This window comes from Centroberyx gerrardi, chromosome 15 (assembly GCF_048128805.1).
Source record: "Centroberyx gerrardi isolate f3 chromosome 15, fCenGer3.hap1.cur.20231027, whole genome shotgun sequence".
NCBI classification, from domain to species: domain Eukaryota; kingdom Metazoa; phylum Chordata; class Actinopteri; order Beryciformes; family Berycidae; genus Centroberyx; species Centroberyx gerrardi.
Window position 1 is genome coordinate 19,223,096 of NC_136011.1, and position 26,369 is coordinate 19,249,464.

The 26,369-nt window shown below is 42.7% G+C and overlaps 2 protein-coding genes across 2 annotated transcripts in view; one reads left to right on the forward strand and one right to left on the reverse strand.

Annotated features, from left to right (window-relative positions):
• Nucleotides 1-312: 312 nt before the first annotated feature.
• Nucleotides 313-7,794, forward strand: LOC139920090 (gremlin-2-like). The gene is made up of 2 exons (XM_071910000.2): nucleotides 313-632; nucleotides 6,197-7,794. Exon 2 carries the CDS (start codon nucleotides 6,198-6,200, stop codon nucleotides 6,774-6,776), a length of 579 nt encoding a protein of 192 aa, XP_071766101.1. The 5' UTR covers nucleotides 313-632; nucleotide 6,197; the 3' UTR covers nucleotides 6,777-7,794.
• A 189-nt stretch (nucleotides 7,795-7,983) lies between these two features.
• The window catches only part of fmn2a (formin 2a), a 43,362-nt gene continuing 24,976 nt past the window's right edge, over nucleotides 7,984-26,369 (reverse strand). The window contains exons 7-17 of the mRNA XM_071909997.2: nucleotides 23,888-23,949; nucleotides 19,963-20,054; nucleotides 19,695-19,824; nucleotides 19,405-19,551; nucleotides 18,412-18,471; nucleotides 17,588-17,708; nucleotides 15,153-15,245; nucleotides 11,560-11,611; nucleotides 10,446-10,595; nucleotides 9,159-9,240; nucleotides 7,984-8,891 (exon numbers count right to left, since the gene is read on the reverse strand). Coding sequence (XP_071766098.2) covers nucleotides 8,865-8,891; nucleotides 9,159-9,240; nucleotides 10,446-10,595; nucleotides 11,560-11,611; nucleotides 15,153-15,245; nucleotides 17,588-17,708; nucleotides 18,412-18,471; nucleotides 19,405-19,551; nucleotides 19,695-19,824; nucleotides 19,963-20,054; nucleotides 23,888-23,949 — 1,016 coding nt within the window. The 3' untranslated portion in view covers nucleotides 7,984-8,864. The remainder of the gene's footprint in view (nucleotides 8,892-9,158; nucleotides 9,241-10,445; nucleotides 10,596-11,559; nucleotides 11,612-15,152; nucleotides 15,246-17,587; nucleotides 17,709-18,411; nucleotides 18,472-19,404; nucleotides 19,552-19,694; nucleotides 19,825-19,962; nucleotides 20,055-23,887; nucleotides 23,950-26,369) is intronic.

The window sequence follows — 26,369 nt, forward strand, 5'->3', positions numbered from 1 at the left end:
AGGAGAAGAAGGAGAGAGAGTGAAAGTTTGGTAGGCTTGATGCGTGATGGATGGGTGTGCAACCAGTTAGGTGGAGATTAAGAAAATTATACCAAAGAAAGATACAACAGAGACGGAGGAGAAAGACGAGGTGAGAGAGAAAGGGAGAGGTAAATGGAAGAAGTGAAGCTTGGTTTGATTCACACAATGACCAGAGCCAATAGGAAAAACCCTCCCAGTCTTGAGGAGGGAAAGGGGGAGGGGGGGTGTGGGGGATTCAAACTAAGGCAGGCATTACAGTGAGACTCCCAAGCGCAGTCATAGACAGACCGCAGCCAGAGTCTCCACAGAACTAGGATATGGGCTCGCTCTGACTGAAACCTGGAGCTACCGTCTAGAACATCAGCAAGTAACAGACTGAGAGAGAAAGTGAGGAAGAAAGAGAAAAGACCAGCAGCTGAAGATGGAAAATTGATCACATCCAAGACCTTCAGTCCTTAGAGGGAACAAAAAGGACAAGCCTAAGGATACTACAGCTTATGTTGCCATGGAAACCAAAACCTGGAAGCGGACGCGAGGACCATTGAAGGTGGACAACCTGCCCTGACTGCATCCTCAACACGTTGCTGTCCCGCTGCACGCTGTGGCAACAGGTACACAAACCATACTGTTTGTTCCACTGTCATCAGGTTCTTTAATTCGGTTTCATCAGGTTTTTTTTTCATCTTTAATATTTTATGAATGGAAACATTGCAAAGCATATTCCTCTTAAAGAGTCTTTCATTTAATTTAGTATTGAGTACTAAACTTCTTTTTACTTAAAAGTGAAAAAAAATCAGCCAGTGGGGTGAGATAAGTTAATCTGTTTCGGAGCAGTTTTACTTGTTGCAAGAACTTTCCAGAAGTGACAATGTTTTAAGTATCAACTGGCATTCACTTGTATTAAGATAATGTCACGTGATTCCAGAAAACTGAGAAAGTTGATATGGAAACAAGTGAAATTATCAAACTCCATGGACAGATTTTTTCACTTGCTTAAAGAAAAAAAACAAGAATTTTAAGATACAAAATTACACAAGAAGATGGACATTTTTTGCAGTGTATGTAAAGGAATAGTGATTACATACTCCCCTACCATGCCCTATTTGGATTCACTGGGAATAATGTAGATCAGTGGGTTTCGGTTATAGGAACAGACTGAGTGATGGTGAGACTGAGTAAGAGACTCAGTGACTCACTGAGTGACTAACTGAAGTGCAGTGCCATGTAATTTGAATGGCAGTAGTTGTACAACAATTCACTAACACTGTCAGTGTTGGGGGTTTGATTCCCACCGGGGCCACCCATAATAAAAATGTAAGCCTTCAAGGTATTGTAAGGTGCTGTGGATAAAAGTGTCTACCAAATGACTATAATTAGAGAGCGGGGGTTTGAGGGAATTAGTATAGTGAGTGAGAGAATTAGTGAGTGATGACAATAGGTTGTACTTCTCAGTGAGAGTGAGAGCCATTTTAGTTTTTCAAGTCAATATGTTAATATAGAGAATGAGAGATAACGATGTCAATGTGCATAGTAAATCATTATTGAGTGTGTGTACAAAATAATCTCATTCTGTTTGTCTCTCTCTCTCTCTCTCTCTGAGTATGAGTGCAGGTGTATATCCTTGTGTGTGTGTTTATGTGGTTTGTGTGTGTGTGTGTGTGTGTCTGTATGTGTGTGTGTGTGTGTGTGTGTCTGTGTGTGTGTGTGTGCCTGTGTGTGTCTGTGTGTGTGCCCATGTCTGCGTGTGTGTACATATGTGTGTGCAATCATGCTTGAATTTGTGTGTACTCGTGTATATGTTTATATGTGTCTGTCTGTGTGTGTGTGTGTGTTTGTGTGTGTGTGTGTGTGCCTGTGTGTCTGTGTGTGTGTGTGTGTGTGTGTGTGTGTGTGTGTGTGCGTGTGTGTGTGTGGTGAATGGCAGGGAGCTTGCCTTCTGATCCGTCTTACAGCCCCGGTGACTGCACCACCTTGTACAGTCTGCTCTGATGTCAAAGAGGATTTAGCACACAGACACATTACGGTTCCTTTAGCAACAGAAAACGCAGCTTTATTGTAAGTGTCTAAAGCTATGAAAACTGGTATTTGATAGAAGGCTCTACGACTTTCGCAACACTTGAAGTCAACATTTTGTAACGTTAATACATTATTATAAAACACTGAGGAAAGCAGATTGAACAGGCAGAGTAATGCTGTAATTTGGGCAATCAACTCTTGAACTGTTTCTGTCGAAATCAAAGCTTTGGTTTTCAACATCTATTCAACTGTTAAGCCAACAAGACTTCCACGTGGCTTGTTAGCAATATTTAGGGCTTAAAAGTGTGTAACAGAACTACTTATCAACTAGTGAGCAGGGTCAATTCACACCAATTGAAGTGACAGTGGGAGGCGGTGTTATACACGGCAGCTACGGTTCTTAAAAACTGCCAGCCAAATGGGAAACCCTGTACTATCATAGCATCTCTTACTGCGCCTCATCCCAAGCTGAAGCTCTCTGTGTCGTAGAGGCAAAGGAGTTGCCTTACATCCTTGCCAATACTTAGCTTGGAAAGTATTGTATCTGGGCTGCTAGTCATTACCAAGATGGATTGTGGTGACAAATGGCTGCCCAAAGTGCCTTAAGCAGCCTCCTGGCTATATTGGCATTAGACGCATTTACACAGCAAAGCCCCCAAATGGAGGTTTTTCCCCAACTGTTAATGAGCCAACAGCCGAGTGCAGTTTGGGAAAATACAATCCGCAAATGCAGATAATGACATGGTTCCTCTCTGTGTAATTGGCTCCAAGTGAAAACATTTCATTTACCTCTCTCTCTCCCTCTTTTCTCTCTCTCTCTCTCCCCTTCTCCCTCTCTTTATATCCTATGTATGTGTGTTTGCATCCGTCTGCGTGTGTATATGTATGCACGTGTGTGGTCATGTGTATGTGTATGTGTGTGTGTGTGTGCGCGTGTGTCTTTACGTGTGTGAATGAGGTTTGAGCTGCACGGTGAATTAAATGCAGTTCTACTGTAATTAACTGCACTTACCAGCCTGTGTATGAGACTTTCTGACGCACCAATAATTGAGGCATCAGGTTTTGTTTGTTTTAACCTGCCTTTGAAGACATGCTGGGAAGACATTTGCAGGGCTTAGTGGTAGTACATCTGTGTGCAAATTTGAATGTCTTGAAATGATTCTACATTCTTCTTTCAATTACTGACTAACTGAATAACTGAAATACTCAAATATCTAGCAGCTTGACTGGAGACGTCTATGGCCGGCTTTGTTTTAATTTCACTTTGAGCTCTGAAAAAAGGAACCACTGTTACACAGACATAAAACATTACCGGGGTATTATAATGCCATTCTGAAAAACAAAACATAACAAGTTCCCACTGATGATAATAGCTGTTTTCAAAAAAGGCTTGTGTCTAGCTCAGCAGTCTCTGGTATTTGTTTCTGGTATTTGTAATTTCATTAGAGGTCTGAATTTTGGAACCAAGGTCTGCCACAGTTCAGCGAAGCGTATCCCCCAAGTATTTGTGGTTCTGGTAAAACATAAGGCTGTGTTTGTGGACAATATTAGTGTTTAGCAGACAGAAAGGTCCGGTTCAGTTCTGTCTCAGCATTAACACACAAAACCACAGTCTCCTTCCGTCTCCGGCGTTCTGTGATGATTAGTGCGTGCGTGAACGAAAGACAGACAGATAGAGTGACAGAGACAGACAGAGAGACAGACCGAGAGAGAGAGAGAGAGAGAGAGAGAGGGCCAGGCTGACAGAGTTATACAGTGGGGGAGAAGGGCGTATACTGTACATAAAGCCCCAGTGGATTTGGTTTTGTTTCCCAGCGGGTCTCTCTGTAGACTATCATTACCCACTGTCCCAAACCCCACCATTCCTTCAGCCTGTTTCCTTCTATCTCCTAACCCCAACCACTAACCTCCAACCCACCACCCACCCACCCATCCACCTCAGCGCTCCCCCTAAAGCCCCCCGATCCCAACCCCAAAACCGCAATTTGTCTTGCTGCAGAGATTGATGAGGATAGCTTGGCAGGGCCGGCGCTATCATACTTAGGCCGAGTTTGGAAGTGGAGAGGGAGCGAGGCCGCTGACTGTATGGGCCATCCGTCACACCCTATGTACACAGTCGGTCAGGTCGTCCCTGCAAAGCCCCCAGGGCCTTGTAACTCACCGGAGCCTGTGGATGGGGTCCCTCTTTAACCGATGAATAGCTGGGGAATGGGGAAAGAGAGAAGGAACGTGCACACAGAAGCACAGCCTGTTCTCCTGACCAGGGGTTCATACATTTAGATATGCAGTCAGCAGGAATAAGACTTTGCTGCGAAAGACAAATGAGACTGTGTTATAGATGGAGGGTAGATCAGTGGAAGATGGAGTGGGGTCACGACTCTCTGATGCAGTAGGTGGTGGAAGGACCCAGCGGGAGTCTTTGGTTTAGTTATTCTAACTGCATGGTGTGTGTCTGTGTGTGTGTGTGTGTTTCTGCGTGTGTGTGTCTGCGTGTGTGTGTGTGTGTGTGTGTGTGCGTGCTGGCATGTATGTGTGTATGCTCTACGAAAATGTGTGTGCAGTCATGATGAAGATATTTCAAGATAGTTATTTTTGGCAAAAAACCCATTCCTTCTGCTACAGTGCTTCCATTGCAAAGTTGATTTCAAAAATGCATTAGCCAATGAGTCGTTCTCCTCGACATCCTGAAATGGAAAATGTCACAATTTCACCTCTAGACTTGATTTAAGTGTAGGGTTCCTAAATCTGATTACTTGGCTGAATGTACAAAAAACAAAAAAATAAATTTCTTACTTCCTGTTGCACAGGTCTGATCTCCTCATGACAATCTAACCATTGGAAAAAAAAAACAGATTCCATGTGTTTTCTCTGTGTTCAGACAGTCAAAAGAATATCAGATTTGCGCTATAAAGTAGCTCTTCTGTGTCTGCATGACTCCAGCACATCTCTCCAACCTTTTATGCACTACAGGATTTCCTATAGGGGAAGAATACAGAAGAAGTCTATTTAGAATTCATACTACATCTCTGTTGGGTGGACAAACTCCATAAAGAAACAGCTGCTGTCTAGCTTACAGCGAGTGCTGCTGGGACAGTGATATAGAGACTTGAGCTCTCCTGCATAACCGGACAGAGCTGCCATGACCCCGGGGTCAAGGGCAGAAAAAAAAGGAGGCAAAAAACAAAGTGGATTATGATAAAGTCATTTGTTCCATGTCAGAGTGAGTTCCAGGTCCAGGAGAGAAAGAAAGAGGATGTAGAAATTTGCACAGCAAAGAAGAGTCAGTGAATAGGAGCAGCCAATGGCCTTGAGGCAGTTTGGTTCTCAGTCAGATTTTCTGACTTGATGTCATGCAATGCTTGTCAAGAGCAACATCTGCTGAAAAGATGCTTGAGTGATGGTCAAAAATGTGCTGGCGCAAACACTGACAGCGCACACTCAGACACATACACGATCCTGGATGGTAAAAACTTTATTTCTCTAGATCACACGGTGTCTTTCTTGTACTAGCATACGACAGAAAATGCTATGGTCATTATGGCCATTATGGGTCAGTCTCAGTTCACTTTGCTCCATAGAATATTACCACAGAGTAGGAGAGTGGACTCCCAAAGGGTACTATAGAGTTCCCCAACTCTTCCCCTAATAACATGCAGATGGGCCTCTCTAATGCCTGTTTACATATCTGCGGCATAGTTCATGACTAGAGTAAGCAAAGCCCTAATTATTTTACCCGGCGACGGGACCAATAAAATCAACTTCCCCTTCTCGTTATGGGTGTTTAAGTGTATCCTTTGATGGCAGGGCTTTGTTTATTTTTGGAAGAGTTGCGTAGCCGAGAGGAAAGCAAATAGAAGTAATGACACAGAGACGCTGACAAATGGGGGCCCTGGTGATGGATTCATTTCCTCAGTGATGCCTGGGAGGCTAGACTGCGTGAGCGAAGGCGATTCAACATGATGGGCAACATCACACACTGTCTTACACCAGCTTCAGGATTGATATGTGCCACCTACGGACTATTCTTGCTACATCATTTTTATATTTGGTTCATGTGACAGTTTATGAGTGAAAAATCAATTCATACTTGATGTTTCACTGACTGGAAACCAACTTGCCTTTTATGTAGTATAGTAACTTGCATCTCTTTTTTTTCCAGAATGCTTTGGAGAATCATCCTCCCAGTCCTATTGGCCGGGGTGCTCTGCATTACTGCAGAGACCAGGAAGCTCCGCCCCCAGGGTTCCATCCCATCCCCGCACAAGACCAAAGGGAACCTGTCCTCAGAACGTCACCACCGGCTATTGCCACGGAAACCAGAGGTGCTATCCTCTAGCCGGGAGGCCCTAGTGGTGACGGAGCGCCGCTACCTCCGCAGGGACTGGTGCAAGACCCAGCCCCTCCGTCAGACAGTCAGTGAGGAGGGCTGCCGCAGCCGCACTGTGGTCAACCGCTTTTGCTATGGCCAGTGCAACTCCTTCTACATCCCCCGCCATATGGGCCCCAGCTTGGGCCAAGGCCAAAATCGAGGCCCAGTCTCCGGCTCTGGAAGGAGAAGCCACAACAAGGCCCAGGAGCCGTTCCAGTCCTGCTCCTTCTGCAGGCCGCACCGCGTCACACAGCTCACAGTGCAGCTGGACTGTCCGGGCCTGCAGCCCCCGTTCAGACACCGTAAGGTGCAGAGGGTCAAACAGTGCCGATGTATGTCTGTGGATGTGAGCAGCAATGGGAAACTGTGAGGAGGATTTTTTAAGTTGAACTGATATAAAATCACATCATATGAGCGTTAACATGAACATGGACAGAGATCCACAAATTTCCTTCCAAGGAGAGATTGGCCTCCAGCTGAACTATCCTGCATCATGACGGCTGGCCCCACAAAAACGACTTCTGAGAGATGGAACCGGCATCGTCGAACAATGGCTCAGCCTTGACTTCATCAGAGACTGGCGGCTATGGTGGCTGGTTGTAGACTTTTAACTTGACAAATGACAACAGACGCTGTTGAAAGACACTGGTCAGAGTGGATGTGCAACAGACACTGATGATGAAGCAGGCAATCTTTGACAAGCTCAGTTTTTCCTCCCGCTTCTTTCTAAGAAGTTAAATAGTGTTTCATAGTTTCATTTCACAAGACATGATTACCTGACTATCTGTACGTTTCTGGGTGTCTCCAGATTCCTTTGTTTCCTTTGTGATAAAGGAGTTATCCAAGAGTCAAGCTAAATATTTTATTGCCATAAACATAGTGGATTTCTGCTGGGAGGGACCATATGAAAAAGGCAATCCGTTAAACAGAGAGGGTCCCCAAAAAACAAATAGTGAACTCCTTAGAATTACTCTGTGTAATAAGAGATGTTTTTCTAGTGGATCTAATTAGACAGTTCACGTAGCCAGTAAGGTTTTAATCTGAAGGAGAGACTGTCTTGAAATTGCCTATGGTTTAACATTGTGACTTTTATCCTGTAACTTTTCCTTAATGTCTATGGTGTCACCTGTGATGTGTAATTTGATGTCAAGGAAAAGCTTTAGAGAAAAATTTTGCAACACAGCCAGAGCGAGTGGCATCTATCTGCTTGGGCACAAAATTGGCCATATACATTTGCCACAAATATACTAGCCAGTAAATAATTATATTGCATTATGTGTAATGGAGGTGCAATGCAATATATATATTTTATGTATGTATGTAAGAATGTACTGTATGTCAAAAGTATATTAAATCTATTTCATATAAAACAACAGTGGTGTTTAAAGTGCATGCAGTTCTGTACCAATTAAAGTATAATATGATGGTTGAAAAGCTGATATAAAAAACAACAAAAAAACAACAGCAACAGCAGAATTGCTATTAACATTTTATGTAAGTCCTCTTATTCAATAAATATATATTTTCATGGTCAAGGGTATTCAATCAAAAACACATTGTTGGTATTGCACATGTGGGTCACGTCATATTGCTCCAACAGGATAATGGGCAGCTGAGATCACATTCACACACAATAGGAAAGGCAACACTAATTGCATAATATTTTGCATAAAACATAAAAAGTACGACAATACTGAAGTATAAAAGAATAGTAAGTCTCTCTCAGATCACGCTATTTAAATGCACGGTACTTTTGGACGAAAAGCGTAATGAACCAAATTGAAGAAGATAAACAGTAGCTTTAATTATTACTGTGTTCTGAAACACTGTGAGTGTCACCCCTGTTGATGGAACTATATGATGATTTCAGCTAAAGTAAATTTTTCATGTTTCAGCCTAAGTAAGACTAGTTTGGCTAGACTAGACTGATGATATGTTTGAAAAGTAAGCTCTTTTCTGCAACGCTCCTTTGACCACTTCACTGTGCTTTAAGGCACTTGCTGTCTGGCAGGTGATCTATACCTGTATAAATGTATAAACTCTTGTGCTTTTCTTTGTGGAGGGAGACGGAGGTGTACAGAGGAAGTGTATAGCTGTTCATCTTTTCCTTGTAAACTAGGCTTGGAAATTGCAATAAAAAGGGAAATAGGCTACATATGGCTTAGAAAATACTGACAAAAGGCTGGATATGACTACAAATTTCAAGCTGTAAAGCATTTTCTGGCAAATGACTAAATCAAATCATACCAAATAGTGGTTGTGAATGTTAATACTTTTTCATCGCACTTTCAATGCAATATCCACTTTGGACCCACTCACAATAAACAACAGCTGTAAATCAATTAAAAACAAACACTAAAAGCAAAAAATTTTGTAAAAATGACAGATGAGCCACGTCAGATTGTACTAACAGCGTTTGTGCAATATGCTTGGTGATGATAATTTTCCATTCTCTGCTTCAGATCTTCTGACCCAGCTTAGCTTTCTGCGGAGTAAAGAACAGGGTCTGAGTTATTTACAGCACTGGCAGTCATCTTCACATGTTAGCAGACAGCCAGAAGTTTTGTTTCTCTAACACACTGACAGGTGTTAGCATGGAATGGAGTCAGTCAGGTGAGGAAAGGATTTGCAGCGATAGAAGAAAAAATAAAGGAGAGGCACAGGTGAAAAGAAATAGAAATAAAAGGAAGGATAAGCAGAGATAGGTGTGCAGGGGAGGAACACAAATGGAAAAAGAAGACTAAAGACGTACTATTCCGGTTGCGTGTTTAGGTTTGACGTTGTAGGAGGCCTTCTCCCTGGCCTGCTTGAAGCACTCCTCTGCCATTTTGACCCTGGAAAAAGACCAGTACTAACCATTAGTCATCTTACACACGGACAGATACTTAGCAAGTACAAATACTAGGATGCACACATGAACGCATGAACACATGCAGACACACACACACACACACACACACACACACACACACACACACACACACACACACACACACACACACACAGACACACACGCTCAAACCACTGAAATCCAGTCTTTTACCATAAATATGGCGATTCAGTACAAAATAAATCCAACTGCTAGACTGTCCAGACTGGCCATGTGGTATTTGGACAGGATAAACTTGGTTTGTCAGTTGGCCAGTCCTCCTACTTTGAAATGACTCACTCTAGTTTACTACTGCATGGAGAGAGCCAGCAGTGTCACTAGTCATTTGCGCTTTACAAAGGCAAAATGATCAGCATGTTGGCACTGACAGCGAGCACAAAATTTGAGACATGTATCCTGCCTCAGCTCATTAACTGGATGTCATGTGTGTGCCAGTGCTGCATGCTTGCTCCATGGAACACAGGTGAGAATTAATATCTACAGTTCCATTGGAGTCTAATAGAAAAACCAGCAGAGGAAGAGAGAGAGAACTGGGATGTTGGCCTAAGACAAGGGCAAAGAGTTAATGCTTACAAATTTGTTTTTATTCTTTCCTACTGAATAAGCAAAGCTCATGACATTATGCCTGTCTTACAAATACATATCATGATTCAATCTTCATTTGGCATAATGGACCAATTTGCTTTTTGTTGACATATGCAATAGTATCTTTATATTCATCAAACCACTGGAAGCTAACTGGATCTCGCATGTGTTCTTTTCATTACTGGGGTGAGGAGAAAGATTCGGGTCATTTAAACTCTGTTCCCTCCATGAATTTGAATGAATCTGATAGGATCTTCAGTGAGCACGAGATGTACTCTAAGTTATTAATGGTTTGGGAACTCATGCCTGGGTAGAATTCCAAATGTAGGAACTTTGGTGCTTTTGGAATATTTTAAAGGACAGAAAGTGGTCTACCCTTCCCAAGGACACAGACAGTACAAATGAAAAAGCCCTGAAAAATAAAAGAAGATGTCCTAGCAGGATTTGATATTAGGCCAGTAGGGTCATGTCTGGTGTCAGAGGAAGGAATCTTCCAACAAGCATAAAGTCATATTCAACTGAAATAGGAAATGAAGGAATTCCGTCTCCCCGACATCCGCTCACCGTTCCTGTAACATCAGTTTGTTCTCCTTCTTCCACTGGTCTTTGAAATCAGTGGAAAACTCATGCCAAACAGAGAAGAAAGTGTTCGGAGAAACCTCCTTCTCTCCCGCTTTGGGCTTGACCGAGAAGAACACGCTCAACTCCAAGAAGCTGTGGATAGAGAACAAAAACATTACTTCAGGACCAAAATATTACAACAGGAGATTACAGAAACCTACACTGATTCGTTGTGAAACCTGGCAGCTTTACGCAAATATGCTAAAAGTGAAAGTTAATCTTGGAATAATATGCTTTTTTTCACAGACTTCTTAATGCTAATGTGCAAAAACACAAAATAAAGGTGACTGAGCATTTCAGAGCAAAACAGTGAACACAGAATGCATTCATTGCCGCCAAGTTTGTGTATGTACGTGTGTATGTGTATGTGTAAATGTACGTGTATGTGTACAGTGTGCGTACATGAACGTGCATTTGTATGTGTATGCATGAGTGTGTTTGTGGGTGTGCACACATACTGTGCGTGTTGGAAAGAGAGGGGGAGAGAAGAAGACATACAACTGGAAGACACAGACAAATCAAGAGACAGGAGAGAACGCGTCAGGCAGGAGAGGGCACGAGTGAAAGTGACAAATGTTGCGGCCATTCGTGGTTGATCAATACAGCGGACAGGTTGGGGTCTCTTTGTTTGGAGTGTGCTATAGGAACACATTCCTAGCCAGTGTTAACAGAAGCCTGGAGCCAAGGCTGTCTACTCTTGCTCTGCTTAGATAAACAACACAGACACCGCACAGGGGGCCTCCCGTCTACCTAAGGCCCCGCATGACGACCTGCACCTACCATGTAACTGAAGTAACCTGGAGACCTAAATATTGACAAAGCAGCAAGATTATATTTCTTCACCGCAGAGAGAAAACATATCACATCAAACTGTATTGTATCGTATTATCCCGTGTTGTTTTTCTCTTCCAATTCACAACTCGCATCACAGCTTAGACACCTGAGCAAAGGCATAAACCCGTGCAGGGGAATAAGAGAAAAAGCCTTCATTTTTCCAGGGGAAGAGACGCCATGAGACAATTTTTTCAAAGAACCGTCGCATAAAGAAGACTCTTACATCTTTTGAGTGTCTGCCAGCTGCTTCTCCTGTGTTTCCAGGTCTGTTTTGGCTGCAAAGAAAAACACATTTTGATGAAGGTAAAGAGCAATGTACCAGATTAAAGCATTTCTTACAGCAGAATCAGAATAGGTGTCTTTCACCTACACTGCATACTGTATATACAAGAGGATTCCACATGTCAGCATTACTTATACTAACAGTCATCTACAAGGTCAGTGGTGTGCCACCAGGTTATTGAGTGTTGGATTGTCTACTGTTACACAACTGACAAATGAGTACTGCAGATTGCTGGACAAGTGCTTCTTTGTGTAAGGTTACTTCGAATGGAGACAGATGACGGTGTGCTTGTGTGTGAATGTGTGTGCACGTGCTTGCCCGTGTTTGTGTGTGAGTGAGAGAGAGAGAGAGGGAGAGAGAGAGAGAGAGAGAGAGAGGGAGAGAGAGAGAGAGAGAGAGAGAGAGAGAGAAAGAAAGAGAGCGGGACACTATGGTACACATTAGTAGACATTTCCAGCAGGCCACAACACTTATCTCGGTGGGTCATCAGGATCATTTTGACTGTGTTATAAATTATGATATAAGAGAACAGCAGTGAAATGTGACAGCCTCAGTCAGGAAAATGCCAGAAGCTATTCCTCAACAAATCTCTGAACCACGGGCTGATTTTCCACATTTTCTCTAAAATATCACAAAGTACACATCATTATGTCAATCCAGCTGAAATTTTTTTTCGTTCCTTATTTTTGGAAAACTATATTGTTTTCAGAAATAGTCGGACTCAAGAGTTTGCCGGTCCATATCTTCATATGATCACTGTGCTGTATAATGGTCAAAAGGCTATACGCTAAATTCTTTCCCAGGCAGCTTCTCTGTAGCCTCGAAGTCAATAATCTGTAAGCCATTGCTGCCTTAAACTGTCAAGTGATCAGAAATGACCCACGGTCTCTTTATGGCTTTCCGAGACAGGCATGACAGTAGACTGAAAAGGGAATCTTTCCTGGCACAGATCTCTATCCTGCTCTTATCCCGGGAATATTTGATTGCTACGTGTAATTGAAGCCAGAGCCACATCTAAGGATCTCTGACAGATCTGATGGGACCATCTCTATTCTTTACCATTTCAGGGTGCTAAATCACTCTGGAGCCAACAATCTTCTCTCTCTCTGCCTATGGCCCATCAATAAATGATGACACATCAATAAATAAAATGGATGGGGCATCTCAATATCAGGACCATGCTTTTTCCATGGATCTAAAATGTTCTTGTGAGTGATCTAAATTCAAGATCTAGAAATACAGAAGATCAAAGTATATAACTTCTGACACTATTCAACAAACCTTTACCAGACATGTTTGCCCACTGACTGCAGAGGGCCTAGTGATGAGACATCCTTAACAGACAGGGTTGTAGTTGGTAAAAAAAGAGGGAGAGCATGGCATCAGCCATACTAATCTTTATGTCCATCAGAAACAGATTATCACATGGCCAGTGCTCTCTAGCTAGTCACAGAGGCTCCATCAAAGCCTTGCATGCATGAGAATTTGTGAAGCGAGCGGGGAAAATCGAGCTAGACCAAACAGCGGAGCTCCAACAAGTCCGCTCCCACTGTTATTCTGTGGTTAGTTTCATGGTCAGAAAATAAACAAAAGCGGTTGAAACTGTGGAGCCAGAAACTGTTTAACCCCAGGGTTTTTAGAAATTACAGAAATAACAAAAATAAGACATTTGGCTGTTGTTCTTTTTCACCACCGCAGTGGAGGCACCCCAAGAATTCTGTCTGGAGCCTTCCGAGTCACATGTCCACCTTACGGTGCTTACATTCTGCTCTCAGAGGAAAAACCTCGTCATTTGCATCAAAGCGAGAGCTCCCATATTTCTCTCAAAGAGAGAGAGAGAGAGGGAGAATGGAAGTGGGAGAGATGCTTTCATCTACAGACTTCCTTTAAAATGCAACTCCAGGACAGTGAGCGATACCGCGAAAGAACATATGCTATATATTATCCTCTCATTTGAATACAAAAGCATTTGGGAAGAGGCCCGTGAGCTGGGTCCTTCAGAAAGATTGGTCACAGTCAACTGAATGCAGCCAGCCTCAAAGCCAATGCAACGCAAAGAATGACATTTGGCTTGTTATGTTAAAACAAGCATAACAAACTAAGTCTTACACCTTTGAAGTGGATCACAGTATATCAATATTGTTGTAGATGTCAGATTATGGAGATAAAAGCATGGTTGTATGATGTCTGCTGGACATGACAGATAAACACTGCTACATTTTCTACGGACTTTGCAGGCCATACCAATGTATGTGGAATAAAATGATACATTTCATCATGAAGGCCTTTTTCAGTGAATGATGTAGTATGGTGAAAATGTTACAATTTAAATGACTGGTAGCCTACTTAAGAATTAGCAGCTAGGGATTAAAATACCACAGAAATGCTGTCTTTAGCCTGGCCTAATGGTGTCTGCTGAAGTGATCTGGGATGAAGGACAATAACCAATAACAAGGTGGAGTGAAAACAACTATGGCATATGGCAGAGGAAGCACTCTGTAGGTAGATTCATCATCCACCCCTGGTTCCACCGATAATACATCATCCTTGTTTTAACAGCCCTCTTACTAAACACCTCACTGTGAAGTGTTTATTTGCTTTCCTGATATGAGGGAAGGAGTGATGGAAAGAAAGAGAGGGTGAACGACAGAGGCAAGGGGGTGCTTCCATTCCTCTCTGTCATTTCCCTGATGGAAAAAAAAAGGGAACCCTTGGAGGATATTAGGACAGCAAACTGAGGCAGCAACAAAAGTATTTTGAACTACAGGAACAAGGACAAATAGTTATAGAGGAAGATATGTGACAGAAGTATGTAACAGAATCTACAGTGCTAAGAGAAGGAGTTCATGTGCCTGATGAGTCAAAGTTTTACCACATTAGCACAGCATTTATTCCAGCCTCTCGAGCACTCAGTTCTGTCCTCAGCAGTCAGTTTAACAAGCTGCACGATGGGTTCATGTTCGGCCATCCTGAATCCTCCTTTGAGGCAGAGCAAGATACAGTTTGTTTTATAAGGTAGAGATCAAGATAAAAGACCCAGCTACCAAGTGCAGTCATAATCCATCAGAGCAGATAGACATAGCTGAAACAATAGCTGTGAGTTATTCAATACACCCTGAGATAAACAGAAATCCCTATGGAAACGACACTGAGTGTACTCTTGTGTATATCAACCAGCAAAACAGCGTGACACAGATTTGGAAATGCATCTGCAGTGGACCTCTTCGAAGACTTATAGCGTGTTGATCAATGACCCATTTCAGATGCTCTCACACCATAGAGGAATTTTCAGCTTAGTGTATATCACTATAGACTACTTGTTGAACGAGGTGGGAGGAATGGTTTGCATGTCAGTTTTAATCTCTAGTCTCTTGGTAATAGTCACACAAGACGAGGCCACATGAGTCTATGATCCTCCAGTGATCCAAAGGGTCTGACCTTAATCGGTCTCATCATATTTAATGAGACCAGTGAAAGTCTCATTAATTATGTCAATAGTCATCAAGTTCAATTGATTCTGAAAATGGACTCACCTTGACACAGAAACTCATCCATCTTCTCCTTGAAGGGTTGCAGGTTCTCTTCGGAGGAGACCTTACACACTTTCTCTGTCTCAGCCGAGCATGCTGGAAGAACAAGGGATGATAATGAGATTGGAGAAGAAAATTTTACAGTGCAACAGCATTAGTGTCTCATCCAGCAGCTTTGTTGCAATTTAATTACGTATTTTTCATTTATTCAATTTTTTCTGTTCCGATCCTCAAAATGTTTCAACTAGAGTTCACACTTTCAGAATCAGCAAAAATCCATACTATAAACTACAGTATATTTCATTCTGGTATGGGTTAACATGATAGATTTCTGCTGAACAAGTGTTCGTCAGCAAAGCCTTAATGACCCATAATGACCAATAAGACACCCCGAGGAACTATGCCGGCCCGTGCTCTGATCCCCGGAGAACCCCGGAGTCACGCTCTATCTGGAACTGTGATGGCTCCACAACTCTTACGCTCAAGGCCTTGGAGGCGGAGGGGCCATGAGGGGCTAAGGGAATGGGGAATGGGGAATGGGGAGGTGGGGACCGGGCAAATGGTAATTCGTAGACCATATGGTGCCTCCTCTGAAGGTACAGAGCGAGCTAGCTCCACTGTGCTGCTCGCTGATGTCCTTCGGGCCGGCCAAGCACATTTCTGAGCCGCCTACCTATCGGAACCCCCCTCGGGGAACTGTCATCGAAGCCACGTCTGTTAGAGCGCTCAGCTCGCTCTGCTAGCTAACGAAGAGCTCTGCAGGTAGAGCATGTGATGATGCATTTATGCAGGACCATCATGTGGCACTGCCATTGACGGCAAAGCAGACGCAAGTCCATTTCCCCTGTGAGCAACTCCATCTTTATGAATTGCAAATAATGAGCAGCCAAAAGATTGATTGTAGTAGAGGAAAAACAATATTTGGCGAGACAACATGGATCAGAGACCTGATTGGTTTAGCAGCACAGATGCATAAAACGTGATAGAGAACAGACCAAGTTTTGGGAATTATTGTTGATCGAGTTGCAAGCACACACGCACACACTCACACGTGTGCACACTCTGCATTGTGTATACACGGTCACGCATGCACCGGAACACACATTAGCTTTTTACCACCTGCAGGCCCTTGAATCCTTGGAAAGTGTTATAAGTGCTGAGTGAGTTAAGACTGAGTAATGAAAATAAGTATTTCCCCATTGCCTCGTTCATTAGGCTGCACTGATTTATTTATTTTTTTTGACTCAACCAATCAGCTTGGTTTCTCTGAGCATAATCTGATTTCCACACTTGTTCTGAGCCCTTTGTCGTTATGATATACAGGCAGTGACTTTACAAAAAACTCCCAACCAGTCTTTTATATGTTTACTTAGCCAAAATGCAGCACCTTGCTTAATCTTAACATATTGCTGTTGTCATGTGAACACCTTGTAACTCCAATTTTGGTGTTTTAACTTCACTTGAAGGATTACATGGTTCTCTATGGGTTTAGATAATTCTTTGATCCTTGGGCTTATGAAACCCTTTCAAAATCCCATTGGATAAATTAAAAAAAATGCATGGTGGTCAAGCTAAAAACAAGGCTGTTATTCTTAGTTCCTGAAAAGTTTATATTTTGGTGATACAAAGTTTTCACCTGATAGTGACAATAGGTTCATAACATAGAAGCTGGTTGGTACAAGGGGCATAATAATCATAATATGTTATGAAATAAATTAACCCATCTGTCAATGAATCAATTGATTGGATGAATGGATGAATTAAATAATCAGTTAGTTAAGTAAATCAGTCCATCAGTGAATCATTTTTATGACCCTACTGGGCAAAGTGATCACACATAACATATGCAGAGAGACTTGTTGGCATTTTCTGGAGTTCTCTTTAAAACTCTCTCATAATCACCTTTCAGAGGTTTGTGGTTTCCAGGGTCAGTGATGTGATTCAGCAGAGCTTTAAGAGAGCCTCTTCCAGTTCAGTGAATAGCTGATGGACCTTGGATTGGGTACACAGGTAGTGAAGTTCCCTGACCTTGCCCCCTCTATATTTTGATCTCTGCTTCATGAGGACAGTAAAGGCATGCCGGGTCCAACAGGAGTCTATGTCTGACAACTCACATCTGCTTCTGGTTAGGTCGTCTGTACGACAAACAGATGCTATCTCTCTGTTGACCCGCTCCTGCGATTCAAACATGACCATAGCTGGTCACGTTTAGGAGATTCTTTCCGTTGTGGTAGGAGATATGTGGGTGGATTAATGCATAATTTATGGCTTCATAAATCTCCATGTGAGGGTCTCGTAAACATGATATGACACCTGCCATAACCAGCATCGATTCAAGTTTACTACCTGGTAAGCTTGTTGTAAATATGCAGTTTAAAGGTTTTGGATGTGCTCAAAGAGAAGGAAAACATTTGTGGGAAGGTGGTTGGCGGCCGTACCGTTGAGGTCTTTCCTCAGCTTACGGAGGTCTCTCTGAAAGTCCTCAAACTTCATCTGGGAGGCCTGGAAAAGGTCCTGGGGCTCAGGGAGAGGGTAGACACAGGTCTCTCTGCCGGCATCCTGGTAGAGCACAACACACGCACGCGTGCACACAAACACAAGTGTGCACGCACCCACACACACGCACACACAGCAACAATGTCAAAGTCAATCATGCTCAAATGGGAGGGGGCCTCTCCAGTATATACACAGCAGGTAGGATTGAAATGGATGTCTTCTGAGGTCTACTTATCGGCAGTCCAAACATCCCCAAAAAGATAAGGCTGAATCTAGATAATGACTATCAACGAGTGAGAAGCCACGCTAATCAAAGTACACATCCATCCTGTCCATCAGTGTTACTGCAAAGCCATTAGGAGTGCTAGAGCCATGTCATGCAGGTTGACTTTGGCAAGCCACTCTCCACTGAGTTCATCTCATCTGGCGAACCTAATTATTTACACTAGCGCTCCTTTGGATGCTGTGCCAGTGAACAGACTGCAGGTTTGAATGAACCCAGACCAAAGCAGAGCGAGAGGGGGAGAGGGAGAGTGAGAGTGAAAGACGGAGAAAGAATTAGAAAGAAGGAGAAGAGAGAGCCAGAGAAGGAGAGAGAGATTTGTTTCTGCCGTAAATGAGGAAAGGGAAAATAAATAATTTGATAAAGGATAAGCCATGGTATCCTCTGGCAAGAGAGGAGATGAAAAGAGGGGTCTGGAAGGATTTCTGAGCAAATCAGAGTAAAACAGAAAAGTGATTCAAATAAACAGGAACCAAAACATACCTCATCAAAGTGCCTTAGATAGTAAGCAACAATGTAGGACAAAAGACTCTGGGAGTTATCCTGAAAGAAAGAAAAAGATCCAAATAAATAAACCAAAATCCCTTTATTTATTAATCTAATCATTTTGGAGCAGGACGTTTTAATTTGTGTGGGGCAAACAAGTATAAAGACAGCGGTCTTAGAAGTTGGGGATAAATCATGGCACTGGAAGAGTAATACAACAAACACAACTGTGCTGGGCTGGCTGTCATAACTCAGAGTTGGTGGAAAGTTTGATGTTCTTTATGGATACCTTACCCTTCCAACCACCACCACAAAAATACAAACCACTGTGTCCTTATATGGCAGTGCCAAGGGCACACTGAGCCCATTTGTGATATTGAATAAGAACAGTAAACAGAATGGCCTGTTCTCTAAATTTGCAAAGCGATGGTCTTCATGTTTCGCAGGAGTGAAGGTCCCCCCGAACCACTAGACTCTCACTTCTAGACTAAACCATAGTCTCTCCACAACACTCATCATTATCAGGTATTCAGTGTGGATGAATGAATGGAAGGGTGCTTGTGAGTGTGCATGTAAATCATACGGGCTTGTGCCCAATCCAATGAGATTGTTTGACAATACAAATTGATGCTTCCCTACAAGGAACCATATGAGTCTGTTTTGAAGCTTTTTTGCTAACAAACAGCTCACACACACAAATCATTTGGAGTGTGAAAGGTCTAAATCACCAGCAAGAACACAGCCTCTTACTTCCTAACACCTAACACCTAAACTTCCAGTCTTAAGGTAATGAAGTTTGCAAGCATGATTAAGATAATTGATTCAGTAAACATCACTAAATTCACAGATTAAAACAAATTTGTATGGTTCTTTGCCTGAAGGATTCACTTATACAGAAAGGCTGCCGTTGAATGGCGTGTGAATAACATTGGGTTTGAGTGGCTGCTGTTGCAGTGTGAGTGGTGATGTTTGTTCTTAGTCTGTACTCACACTGCTCTTAACGTCCTTGAGTTTTGGCAGAATGTCCAAGGTGAAGCCGTCGGCCTGCCCTCGAGACCGATTCCCTCCATTCATGAAGTTACCAAAGGCCAGCACCAGGCCCAGCACCTGCATCACACACTTTCCACTCTGGAGTGTCTGGTGCACACAGACAGACCCGCAGAGCAGACACACACACACACACACACACACACAGACATGCGCAAGTGAGAGACAGAGTCGAGGCAGATGAGAAGAAGAGATGAGGGCGAAACGTGACTAAAAAAAGGCCGGTGGCTCACCTTGCACACTCTCTGAAGGATTTCTACTTTGCGGAGGACGGAGGAGATACATTCATGGAAAGTCGACTGAAACAGGATGCAGAACACCCGCTCAGAGAAGTTGGGAATTTGTGACAACTGGAAGAGAAACCTGATGAAGGGAAGAGGAGACGACAAGACCAAGCACCGCAACACATCTGTTTATTTTTTATTTTTCAACTCAATACCCCACAAAATTAGACAGTTTTCATGTGGTGAATTTGGTTCAGTGGGTTTAGTTTGCTCTTACTGTTCAGGCTTGTCCAATGGCTTGGCATCTCCCTTGCCGTTGGCTGATTTAATGTGCTTTTCAATCTTACTCATCTCATCGTCTTGAGCTCTCTGTTAATGGAAAAACAGCATGAAGATTAATAAGTAGAAAATTCATACAGTAGGGTGCAACCCAAAAGCGCCCAAGGTGTACCCTAAAAATGAATGTCATGAATAACAAAGCCTCAGACCCTCACAACTGACATAAGTTTTTAAACTCAAGTCAGGACTGGAGAATCTCAGTATGACATTGGCTGACCAAACACACAGCATGTGCATACATTTCATCAGGGAAATTGCTCAATGCAACTTGAAAGAAGCATTTTCAACATTGGGCTATGGATGCCAAAATTAAACAGCATTAAATCTAAGAATTGATATGTTATTCTTATGGTTTCAGAGGTTTAGGACTGTTCAGGCAGTATTTTTGTCTCCCAAAGCCAGAAATCAGAGAATATATATTTATTATTGAATACATCTCAGTTGGGTATAAAAAAATCAAACAAAGATCATGAGGATCCACAAAATCGTTTCCATTATCCCAGTGTCTGTTGTGCAAATAGACAATGGAAATGAGTTGCATCTTGCTGACATCATAGGTTTCAGTCTCTAGTTGTTCATATCCACAGATATTGACCACAAACCATACGGACTAACATATATGAATTCTCAATCTGTGTGATGTTTTCCTTTAACTCAACTTTATGCCATCCAGCATATATAAGTTGCGTAAACGCTACGGAGTGGAAGACCAAAGTATTATACAATATAGCCCTTAAACCAGACTACATTCCTGACTATTATCCTGCTGTTAGGCTCTGGACCACAGTTTTATACAAGGTGGTTTAAAAGAAAGGCAGGCCAGAAATGCCCCTTCGTTTCACAAGAGACAAAGACAATGGATGTTAATGCGTCTGACGCAGGCTGGCAAAACAATAAAACCATCCTGAGGAAGAGAATGTAAACTCTCTCCCTCCAGAGTCCATAGACCCTGAAGTCCGCAAGTCTAAGAGAGAAGCTTCTCCCTCTCTCTCTCTCTCTCTCTCTCTCTCTCTCTCTTACTCTGGGGTTTGGCCTCAGCATGGATCCTTGAAAAACATCAAACACCAGCATCAAACGCATCGAGGGGCCGATTAGTATTCTACACACCGCTGCCTTCTGTCGACGAGGGCAAGCTCTGCTTCGCCTTCTCCAGAGATGTTTTCAAGTGTAAATATATTTAACACAAAGCAGATCCTTTTCAAAGGGCAGCAGTAGAGCCCAGCAGTGTGCGGTGTAATTGGGGACAAGTAGGCATTAGCGTGTGATCTTTGAATTGTAGGGGCATGTTGCACTGCGTGTTGGCATGAGAAATACACTCCCATGTGGATTATGAAATGCAAAGGAAAGTAGGATGATATTTGTGATGCCAGAATTCTACCAGTAGGCCAAGTGGTATTCATTAGCCAGGTTTCTAGTACAGGGCTAAACAGAGCCAGCCAGGCCTTAATCATTATTTATGTCACTCAATTTTCACTGAAACAACATTTCTGTGATTCTTTTCACATTGTGCTGCCAACAGCATAGTCTCCAAAGGAAAAAAGTGTACAGTCATAAACATTTTGACCTGGCCTTGGCAAGCCTCACAAGGCCTTGCTGTGAAAAAAAAATAGCATGAGGTGACCATTTATAGGGCAGCAGTTCTTAGGAGGGGCTATCTGACCTCCATGACATTTTGCTACTGTCAGCTAAAGGGAGTCTGAACTTCAGACAGCCTGAAGTCTGGACCCAGATTATGGCTTGTGATATTAAAGGGGAGGGAGCAGTATCCCACTATCACTGTGACCCCTTTACTGGCTGTGGCTTATTGTTCAAAGACCAGGAGTGGTTATAATCCGCAGCTCATAGACTGAGCGACTCTGTCTCTCCCTGAGCGCGTGTGTGTATGTGTGTATGTATTTGTGCGTGGGTGTGTGTGTGTGTGCGTCAGTGTGCATGTGCGAACATTTGTGTGTGGCTGCATGTTTGTTTGTGAGCATGTTTGTGTGTGTGAGAGAGAGGAAGACAGAGAGAAAGAGAGAAAAATGGAGTGAGGGAGAGTAGTGTGTGATCTAGCTTCTAGCACAGTGAGTGAGGGTGTAACCATTAGAAGCCCCTCTCATTCCTAAAGACAGGCTGGCTGTGCTGCCAACTGTGGTTTAGGGGGCTGGAGACCCACAGACAGGATGGAGTCTCGCAATACAAAAGAGAAACAATTTGGCTCCTCGACTCAATAACATAGCCTGAGGCTATGAGGGGGAGAGGGAGAGAGAGAGGAAGAGAGAGAGAGAGAGAGAGAGAGAGTGAGAGAGAGTGAGAGAGGGGGAGGCTTGTAGTCTCGGGGTGAGTGGAGAGGTTAGAAGCCTTTTGATCCTCAGTTATGACACATTGGTTCATAACTACAGCTTGTCTCAAGCCTCAGTCTCATTCCCATGATCAACATTATTAATACGCCTCTGGCAGCCAAAGGTCCAGGCCTCTCCTGTGTAGCTATGCCAAAAAGCAATTCATAGGAATTTCACAGCATCTTAAAACTGTATCACAGTTGAAATGGGGAAAACATGCCCCTTTTCATGTTCCATTATTTATTGACGTAACTTTGTATGGGACTTGAAGTATTTCCACTGGGCGGGAGAGATTTTCTATCAGTGAAGGTTGATGAATATGTATTTACTGTATACAGGGAGCCCTTCATAGCCAAAATGGAGTCATATTGTGAAGTAGTGATGACAGCTCCGTAATTCATTTCATGCTAATGTTATACAGTACAATGTGGTCATTTCACTTGGCAAAGCTCAGTGTAACGTTAACATGATATCCAGATACTGTTTTTTTAAACCGCACCAGCACTTTTAAGAAGAGCCGTGCCACAAACGCAGGGGGTTTCTTAGCTCTCGTTCCTCTGCACAGAGGCATTACAGCAGTGGAGTCAATCAGATCCAGTGTGAAGAATACGTGTTTACTATGTGAAAGCGTGGGTCCCCTTCCAGGCAGCAGACAGACCTACACAGGACCGGCTCTGTCGCCAAACAGCACACATACCAGTAGGGTTTGTGGTTCGCCTGTTTGTTTTGGTATCTAATGCACACTTCCTTTAGCTCACCCTTTCAAGTGGAACATGGAATATGAACTCCAGATAGCGAGGCATGTTCACAGTGTACTGGCATCTGTGACTGACATTCACACTGTGAAAACCATGTAGCTACATATTATAGAAACAGCTTCATTTCCTTTAATTAATAACTGGATTTTTTTCCCTCCAGAATGTATACAAAGGTTTACCTTTTGATGGTGTTGGAAAGGTATTTTTTTGATGGATGGGAATTGGTTTTGTGCGGTTTATAGTCAGTAAAGCGCCAAGTAAAATAAAAGTAACTGCCGTTGAGTGATTTTTTGCCATTTTGTTGATATCATGGCTTGTTGACTCTACTTAGGTTTCATTCTATAATAAAATGATTGCCTGTTATTCATATATGGCATGAAATGTGTAACCATAAATCATACTATTTGTCACAAGCAAACAGTGCCAAAATAATAGTTTTACTACAAACCACATAGAAAAAAAGGCTGTAATGTTGGCTCAGACCAAAAGCTACAGTCAAGATCAGCTTAGCCTGTCACTGCTGATACTGCACATTATTATACTGGCCTTGTTGCTTAACAGTGTCTATTTATTTACATGATCCGGCACTGGCAAGAATTTGCACAAACTGATTTAATTTTGAGATATTATCATTTCTCTGGTCTTCTGAGTTTACTGAAACTTTACTGTCCACATGACCCTTGATCATCCATCCTTCATGGTCTAATTTTGGAAAGTTTATGAAGGCGTTTTATCTATAAAGCAATGGCTCCGTAAATAAGCTGCTATATGTTGTTATACTCACATTCTCATAAAGGGCTTGTAGAGTCTCCAGATCAACAACAGTGTTGTCCATATTTAGGATGGCTAGGGAACGAAGGAGAAGACAAGGTGGTTAATGTTAACAAGTCATGAAATGAACATCACACCTGCATAGACTAGCCTATAAAAGAGATCAAACCAGCACAATAAACTGTAATTGCTTTGGGCCTCCGCTCCACATTATAACATCCTTCCTGGGCTCAAACAAACAACTTTCAGAAACTGTGGTTTTGTCTACGACATCTTTTCAAATGTCGTAGAAGTTAGTTTCCTGCTTTGTGTTGGGGCTGAGGGTGGCATGAGATGTAACGAGGGCAGATTTCTCCCCGCACGCCTCGCACAAAATGTCATGTACCGTATGCCAGGACTTACGCAGTTATCAGCTCTCATCACGATAGCATGCGAGAGGCCACAAACTAAAACATAAATACGGAGGTCTTAGAAATCTGTCAAAGGTACAAAGATCTGTGTTTGAACTTCTGTGTTTGAATTCCTGGTGTCGCCTTTTTGTCTCGGCGCGAGGACCTGGCGCCCGCGAGCATTAATCCTTTGAAAGTAAATGTTTAAAGACAAACAGAGCCCGGGGGTCTGTGGTGTTGAGGCTGAGGTGTTGCTGTACGCACAATCACCCAGTGAAGCACTCGACACCTATATATGTATTTCACCATGCAGTGGGTGTCCAAATTACTCGCACTGTTTTGATCTACTTATTTGCTGTTGAGGTACAGACGGAAAGCCAATGTCAAAGGGATAAGGGAACATGGAGTAATGGATTCAGTGCACAATGTTCACTATGCATAACGTCTTGTGCTTGGACTTGGAACATGACTGGACTTCTTAGAGGCTCTTCACCAAGAGCAATTTTATATAACAGACAAAGAAAGAAAGAAAAAAGAAAGAAAGAAAGAAAGAAAGAAAGAAAGAAAGAAAGAAAGAAAGAAAGAAAGAAAGATGACCAGAAGAAAGACAAATGTGAGGAAAAAAAGGCAAAACTGACTGGTCCAGTCAGACAGACCAACAAAAGCATACCAAACAAGGCAAATTTACTATAGCCATAGACGTTTTTGAAAGGATCAGTAGTTTGGTAGTTTTTTTCATAACTTTCATTAAGGCACAGCATATAGTGTACAGAATATGTTCAGTGGTTTGATTGAGGTTGGATCGAAGCTTTACTATGTACAATAATGTTGAATTAGGATGCAGCAAGATTAGGGGCCATACGGTTGTTGGATAAGATAAAAAAAAAAAAAGTTTAACTGATGTTTAAATGTGTCACTGAACACAGAAACTAATCTCACATTTGCACCAAGATTATTTTCGACTCCTTTTAGCATCTATCTTTTACTTTATTAATTTTCCCTCCCCTCGCCACAAGGCCAACCTCACTCCCTCCATCTCTGCTCTCTGCTGCTGCTGTCACTCTCTAACCCGTAACACTCTCTCCTCTTCCACAGCCACCGCAGAAACAAAAAAAAACCTCTTTCTCTTTCTCTGCTTCCCTGCTTCTTTCTTTCTTTCTCACTCTTTTTCCCTTTCTCTCTCTCTCCCTGTCACCGTCTCTTTCTCTCACATTTTCTCTCTCTCTTTCTCTCACTCTCTCTCTCTCCGCTCTCTCTCTCTGCTGATCATTTGGTTCTCATTACTGTCTGAACCAGAGGTTGGCTGGCTGGCTGGCTGGTTTGGCGGGAGGGGGGATTAAAAGACAGGGGGAGAGAGCCGTATCATCGCTCTGACACAGCCCTCTTATGACCAAAACCCAGCTCCATCTGCCTGGGTCTACCCCTACCACCACACTCAACCCCCGCATGGCGCCTACAACCGCCGTCTAACGCTGTGACTGGCGCTCCAAAGCCTCACAGGAAGCAGACACAGCACGGAAGTGTCCTATGAAACACGCAGAGTGTCAGCCAAGTCTGCGAGCAAACAACAACAGCTGTGAGGAAAATATAAGTGTTGACTTCCCGCTGAGCAATCCGGCAGTCATAAAACAGACATGATCTAAATCAATGATTCAGAAGTTGTTTTTCTTCTTCCTTTAGATGTTGAAGTTGGAGAGATATCCAAGCGATTTGGCCAATGTCATGTTCGTCATTGTCTGCAAACATGAAATCAAGAGGATAAATAAAACAATGATTCACTACACTGAACGTGACAACAGCAAAGACATGAATGAATCCTTCCTCTTTTCTAAACAAACTGTTCTGATTCTTTAATCACTCTAACCCTCTAAACTGCCCAAGGGATCATGAGATCATTTCAGAAATTGGGAAACAATAGATTTTTTAAATATATAAATATATTATCTTGTTTACGATCTTTGGGATTTTTTTTCCTTTTGTCAAATAATGACAATTTGCAGCCTGTAGGGTTCCTTCAATAATTAATCAAGCGAAAACGCCCGACAAAGAAAGTAAAAATCAACTCTTGTTTTCCCGCTTCAGCATGCTGTTGTGTGCACACCGCTG

Excerpts from the sequence above, each read along its gene's own strand:
- LOC139920090 (XM_071910000.2), top strand. The coding sequence starts at position 6,198 with ATGCTTTGGAGAATCATCCTCCCAGTCCTATTGGCCGGGGTGCTCTGC.